The sequence below is a fragment of the Auxenochlorella protothecoides genome, assembly GCF_000733215.1.
Source record: "Auxenochlorella protothecoides strain 0710 unplaced genomic scaffold scaffold3, whole genome shotgun sequence".
Classification (NCBI taxonomy): domain Eukaryota; kingdom Viridiplantae; phylum Chlorophyta; class Trebouxiophyceae; order Chlorellales; family Chlorellaceae; genus Auxenochlorella; species Auxenochlorella protothecoides.
In genome coordinates, this window is record NW_011934358.1 from 233,779 (window position 1) to 239,785 (window position 6,007).

General features: G+C 65.5%; 2 protein-coding genes across 2 annotated transcripts in view; both read left to right on the forward strand.

Moving 5' to 3' along the window:
- The window catches only part of F751_2801 (ATP-sensitive inward rectifier potassium channel 12), a gene marked incomplete at both ends in the record, with an annotated part of 7,175 nt that extends 5,735 nt beyond the window's left edge, over positions 1-1,440 (forward strand). The window contains 3 exons of the mRNA XM_011402495.1: positions 187-194; positions 558-661; positions 1,284-1,440. Coding sequence (XP_011400797.1) covers positions 187-194; positions 558-661; positions 1,284-1,440 — 269 coding nt within the window. The remainder of the gene's footprint in view (positions 1-186; positions 195-557; positions 662-1,283) is intronic.
- A 1,999-nt stretch (positions 1,441-3,439) lies between these two features.
- On the forward strand, positions 3,440-5,888 carry F751_2802 (hypothetical protein; the record flags this gene model as incomplete). The annotated part of the gene is made up of 6 exons (XM_011402496.1): positions 3,440-3,463; positions 3,701-3,790; positions 3,983-4,055; positions 5,153-5,266; positions 5,445-5,533; positions 5,667-5,888. 6 exons carry the CDS (start codon positions 3,440-3,442, stop codon positions 5,886-5,888), a joined length of 612 nt encoding a protein of 203 aa, XP_011400798.1.
- Positions 5,889-6,007: the final 119 nt, after the last annotated feature.

Below are 6,007 nucleotides of genomic sequence, written 5' to 3' on the forward strand. Positions count from 1 at the left end.
GGGCACAGGCTGACGGCAGGAGATGATGCTGCAGCGGCGATCGTTGACATGCACATGGGCTCCCCATGCGGCAGTCCGCTTGCACCAGAGGCAGCCGGCGGTTCAAGGCCTGCTTGTTCTGGCGCACAGGGCCTGCAACAAACCTCATTCTCACATCACCCACCCCGCCCACCCGCACACGAGCAGCCGCGACGGTGAGGGCGCCCGAGTCGCACGCGCCCCGGCGGGCGCAGGCGGCGCACGCGGCGGGGGGCGAGGAGGAGCGACGCATCGCCGCCGACGTCTCGGAGATGGTGCGCTGGGACCGAGGGGGGTCACCTCCCTTTCGGTGGGGGAGGTTGAGGGGAGCGGGGCAGAATCTGACCAAACTTGGCAGATGCCGCTGGGCCAGTCAGGCAGCGTCCCCCCCGGGCGGCGTCGTGTGCGTCCTGCGCTCACATATGCACAGGCACCCCTGTTGCCCGGGGACCAGCTCTCTCCTTGGGCATTCGCTGTGCCCTGCGCTGCCCGGCTCAAACTCCCATCCCGCCCCCCCTGTGTCCCTGCTCTCCACGCAGCTGTCGCGCATGCCCAGCCGGCTGGGGCCTGGCGCCGTGGAGGCCAGCGACTACACCATCCTGCCCATGGACCTGCACCGCTACGCCGCCGAGATCGCGAGCATGTCGCTGCTGCCGGCACGCAGCCTGCGCCCGGGCCTGCCGCGCTTCTTCGGCGCCGACGGCGGCGGGCAGGACCCGGAGGCCGACCCGCTGGCGTCCCCGGGGCGGGGCCCGGGGCCCCTGAGCCCCGGCGCGCATGGGCCCCCGCTGCGCACGCGCTTTGGCACGCCGCCGCAGGTGCCGGCGCCGCGCCCGCCGGCGCGGCCCACCATCTCGCGCAGCTCGCCCTTCTCCAGCGCGCGTGCCGCGGCGGCGGGGGACGCGTCGCCGTCGGGGCTGGCCAGCGCGTTTGACCGCGCGGCGGCGGCGGGCGACGACGGCCGCGCCGCCGCGGCGCCGCTGGCCGTGGGCCGGCGGGGTCCGCACCGCTCGGGGTCGCTGGGCGCCGAGGGATCTGAGACCTGGGCGGGGAGCGCGCACTCTGGCGCCGACGCCCTCTTTGTCGTGGATGAGGAGGAGGAGGGCGAGGGGGGGGGGCCGGGCGGGGAGTTCAACTTCACCGCCGGGCCACGCGTCTCCTCGCGACCGTGGGGAGAGCGATCCGGACGTCGGTGCCTCGCCTCAAGAAATCAGTGTGCAACACCCGCGGCAGGCGGGGACCTCGGCCACGAGCACCCCGGGCAGGGCGACGCCGGCCGGCGCCGTGGCGCCGGGGTCGCTGGACGCCGTGCCCGAGGACCGTGCGATGCAGGACTCGGAGCTTTCTTTGAACGCGCCGCTGGTGGCGCAGAGCGCCCAGGACGAAGCGGACGCCGCGAAGATGGCGCGCAACCTCAAGTGAGGCGCGCGGGGGGGGGGGGGGCGCCCAGCTCACCCTGCCGTGCTCTGCGCGCTGCATCTCCTCGCACCGCCTGCAGGACAACAGAGTGCCCCGGGGTCACCTCCATACCCCCAGGAAACCAAGCTCGTGGCAGCGGGATCGGGCGCTGAGCAACTTGTTTGGCGAGCCGGGGGGTGCCAGCCCCTGAACGCTTGATTGCTCTGTGCAGCCAGGAGAATGTCGAGCGGATGGGCCCAATAGATCCTGGCATGTTGGGAGTCCAAGCCGTGTAAAATGATGTTTCGTGGGAGAAGAAAGCATTGGTGAACGGCATGTTCTCATGTGGCAAGAGGAACCAGAGCTCCCAGGGGAACAGCATGCTTGTCTAACAATCACCGTGTGTGCAGACGGGGAAAACCTAGACGGTCCCGTCAGTCCCGTCAATTGTTGATCACGCGCGCTCGGAATTCGAAAGTTCTCGCCAACATACCAACGTACTCGCTGATGTACAGAACCAATTGATCAACGTATGATCAGCTAATGGAATCCTGGGCTCGTTGAAGTGCGGAACCGAGACTCTCAATCGTGACACCGACAGGCTGCACCCGGTGGGTAAGCGTGGCTGAAAGGGTGACGGATGGGGCTTGGGGGCATTTCATCCCATGCACTTGTATTCTGCAAGAATTCGAGATCTAGAATTAATCTCGTAAAGCGCGTTACCGAGCCCCCGGGCAGCAACATCGCACGGTTGTTGAAGGGTACACCGCAGCAGGTTTTGCCACCAGGGTTCATCCTCAACCTCACAGGTCGCGAGGTGCGCCCTCCTTCGTGCCTGGGGACGCAGGGCTGGCCCCTCGTCGTTCAGCATGGCGCGTGCCTGACAGATCGGATGGTGACTGAGGAGGGAGGTGAGGTGAAGGCCCCCCTCCCAGCAGTGGAGAGCCGGGGGCCTGCCTCCCCAGCTCATAGCGCTAAGGAGTCAAGGGGAGACACAGCATCTGATGGGTCTGAGGAGGACACACCCGTATACATGCATGTGAGTGGAGCTGCGAGGCTTCTGGCTGGGAGGCGCAGGCTGGGGGGGTTCACTCTGGCATCATCTTTGGAGTATCCCTCTGACACGCCCCCACCACTTCTTCCAAATTGCCAGGCAACATCCTTTGCGGTGCAGCAGGAAGACGAGACCTGGGAGTTGCCGCCGCGCTGCATCTCCTCGCACCGCCTGCAGGACAACAGAGTGCCCCGGGGTCACCTCCATACCCCCAGGAAACCAAGCTCGTGGCAGCGGGATCGGGCGCTGAGCAACTTGTTTGGCGAGCCGGGGGGTGCCAGCCCCTGAACGCTTGATTGCTCTGTGCAGCCAGGAGAATGTCGAGCGGATGGGCCCAATAGATCCTGGCATGTTGGGAGTCCAAGCCGTGTAAAATGATGTTTCGTGGGAGAAGAAAGCATTGGTGAACGGCATGTTCTCATGTGGCAAGAGGAACCAGAGCTCCCAGGGGAACAGCATGCTTGTCTAACAATCACCGTGTGTGCAGACGGGGAAAACCTAGACGGTCCCGTCAGTCCCGTCAATTGTTGATCACGCGCGCTCGGAATTCGAAAGTTCTCGCCAACATACCAACGTACTCGCTGATGTACAGAACCAATTGATCAACGTATGATCAGCTAATGGAATCCTGGGCTCGTTGAAGTGCGGAACCGAGACTCTCAATCGTGACACCGACAGGCTGCACCCGGTGGGTAAGCGTGGCTGAAAGGGTGACGGATGGGGCTTGGGGGCATTTCATCCCATGCACTTGTATTCTGCAAGAATTCGAGATCTAGAATTAATCTCGTAAAGCGCGTTACCGAGCCCCCGGGCAGCAACATCGCACGGTTGTTGAAGGGTACACCGCAGCAGGTTTTGCCACCAGGGTTCATCCTCAACCTCACAGGTCGCGAGGTGCGCCCTCCTTCGTGCCTGGGGACGCAGGGCTGGCCCCTCGTCGTTCAGCATGGCGCGTGCATGACAGATCGGATGGTGACTGAGGAGGGAGGTGAGGTGAAGGCCCCCCTCCCAGCAGTGGAGAGCCGGGGGCCTGCCTCCCCAGCTCATAGCGCTAAGGAGTCAAGGGGAGACACAGCATCTGATGGGTCTGAGGAGGACACACCCGTATACATGCATGTGAGTGGAGCTGCGAGGCTTCTGGCTGGGAGGCGCAGGCTGGGGGGGTTCACTCTGGCATCATCTTTGGAGTATCCCTCTGACACGCCCCCACCACTTCTTCCAAATTGCCAGGCAACATCCTTTGCGGTGCAGCAGGAAGACGAGACCTGGGAGTTGCCGCCCTTTCTGAACCATGTCGACAAGCCGATGCTGGAGATGCAGGTGGGACGGTGTGAACGCATGGCAGAGGCTTCACAACCCCAAGCTGACGAGGGTACTGGGTTCTCATGATCTCCCGGCACTTGAAGTAGAGATTACGTGGCAGGCCCCACTTCCAAGTCACCCCAGGCACAGCCTTGCACGTCGAGCCAATCCCCCTGACATGGCTGACCCACTCCCACCACCCCACCTCAGGCAAATTCCAATGTCTGGTACCAAGCCCACATCCTGAACCACAGCACGACGGAGCTCTACGTCCTCTTCCCAGGTGAACTCTTACACTACATTACAAGCTGATGCAGCTGTTCCTGGGGTCCGAGGAATCATGTTGCGGTGCTGGTGTCTTCTGCATTCACTCAGCTCGTCAATGCTCTTGGCCCTCGCTGCAGCCACCAAGCAGACACCCGCGCTGCGGCAGTGGATAGACAAGAGGAGCTCGCGCATCTGGAGGGGGAGCCTCGCTTCCAGGCATGTGCTGGAGGGGTGGGAAATGCCAGCCCTTGAGACTCGGGTGCTGCCTGAGGGGCTGGCTGAGTTGCACTTGTCAACTTCTTGGCTGGCATCGAGTTCTTCCTGCTCTTCCCAGGCCACCAGTCGAGGCTATCGTCTCTCGAGCCTCTGATCAACATGCTCTTGCAAGTGCACGCCCCAGCCCCAACCACCAGGCCAGGCCCCTGTGCATTTCATTGTCACCCTGCCTCCCTGCACTCATACATTCCCCTCTCACCATCCCCTCCACAGGGCCTGGAAGTACATCAAGAGCCGGGACGGCGCCTGGGCGCCGCGCGGCGAGCGGGGCGAGAGCAGCGGGGGCGGGGGCGCCGGCGCCCTGACGCCCGGCCCCACCCTGACCGCTGGCACGGTCCCCCAGCCGCGCCGGCCGGGCGCCGGCTCCTCGTCCCAGGCCCGCTCCCGCCTGGGGGGCGCCCGCTCCTCCGGCGGCAACACCGCCGGCGGCAGCGCGACGCAGGCGTCCCGGGAGCGCCGCGCGGCGGCCGCCGCTGACACCGCGGCCTCGCCCGACGCCGGGAGGCAGCGCCTCAAGCGTCCGCGCCCGGGCCCCACGCCGCGCGGCACGCGCTTCCAGGACGCCCCGCCCTCCGACTCGGAAGGTGGAGGGGGCCAGGGTTTGGGCGGGAGGTCAGCGGACTGGGCGCAGCGGGCGCAGCGCTTGCACTGGAAGGCCTCGCCAGCCCGGCTGTTGGCCGAGGAACACTGGCCATAGGGTGGACAGGCTGCTTCATCCCTCCGTTCCATATGTTCTATGTTCCGTGGGTGGGGTGAACAGTGGGGAAACCAGCTGGGACCACGTACTCGCCGTCTCCTTATCCACCCCCGATATCGACTGCTATCTCGGCACCGCAGCGAGCGCCCCCGGGCTGCAGAAGGAGGAAAGGGCGCTTGAGGCACGGAGCGCTCAGCAGGACGAGCTGCTGCTGGCATGGTTCAAGCACCACTACGAGCTGCTGGGGAGGGCAGGTGCGCCACGGCGATCGAGCGTTGCCATCGAACGTGGCTCTGCGGACGGCGATGTGGATGGGGCACGCAGGTGGTTTCCGGGCGCTCACATGGCTGGTAGGTGAGGCCTCTGCTGAGGCGGGGCTGATGATGTGGAAATCACACGAAACCCCTCCCCTGCCCCCTTCCACCCGCCCAGGCCTGCTCAAGGGCGCGCAGCTGAAGGGCAATGCCGAGGTGGGCCCCCTGCCCCGGCACGTCCGCGTATCCCTCCTGCACACCGGCAAGGTAGCCTGCGAGGCCGTGTGCCATGGAGGGCATCGACCCGGATGACGCCCCTGCGCTCCTCTACACAATCCCTCGGCCCACCCACGCAAGCCCTTGCATGACGGCCAACAAACCCCTTTGAAATCCCACGCAGACCGCCACCTCGCCGGCGATCGCATCCCCTCCTGCGACTGATGAGGGGGCTGGGGCCAAGAAGGGCCGAGTGCGGGGGGTGCGTGCGGAGCTGCGATCCCTTGGCCTCTGGAACTGGCAGCGCGGAGGGGCGAGCTCGTCATCCGAGGGCCCCAGCGACGACGATGGCGGTGAGTTTGATGGGGAGCCGAGCCTGTCGAGGCGGCGGCCGGTGCCGGTATGACGTGCGCACGCCCCCTGCAAACCTGCGTGTCAGCTGACCAGCAGGTGCCCTGGATGGAACTTTGCCAGCGTCTGATGCCCTTGTCCTGCCCTCCCGCACCTTTCCCTCAACACCTGACT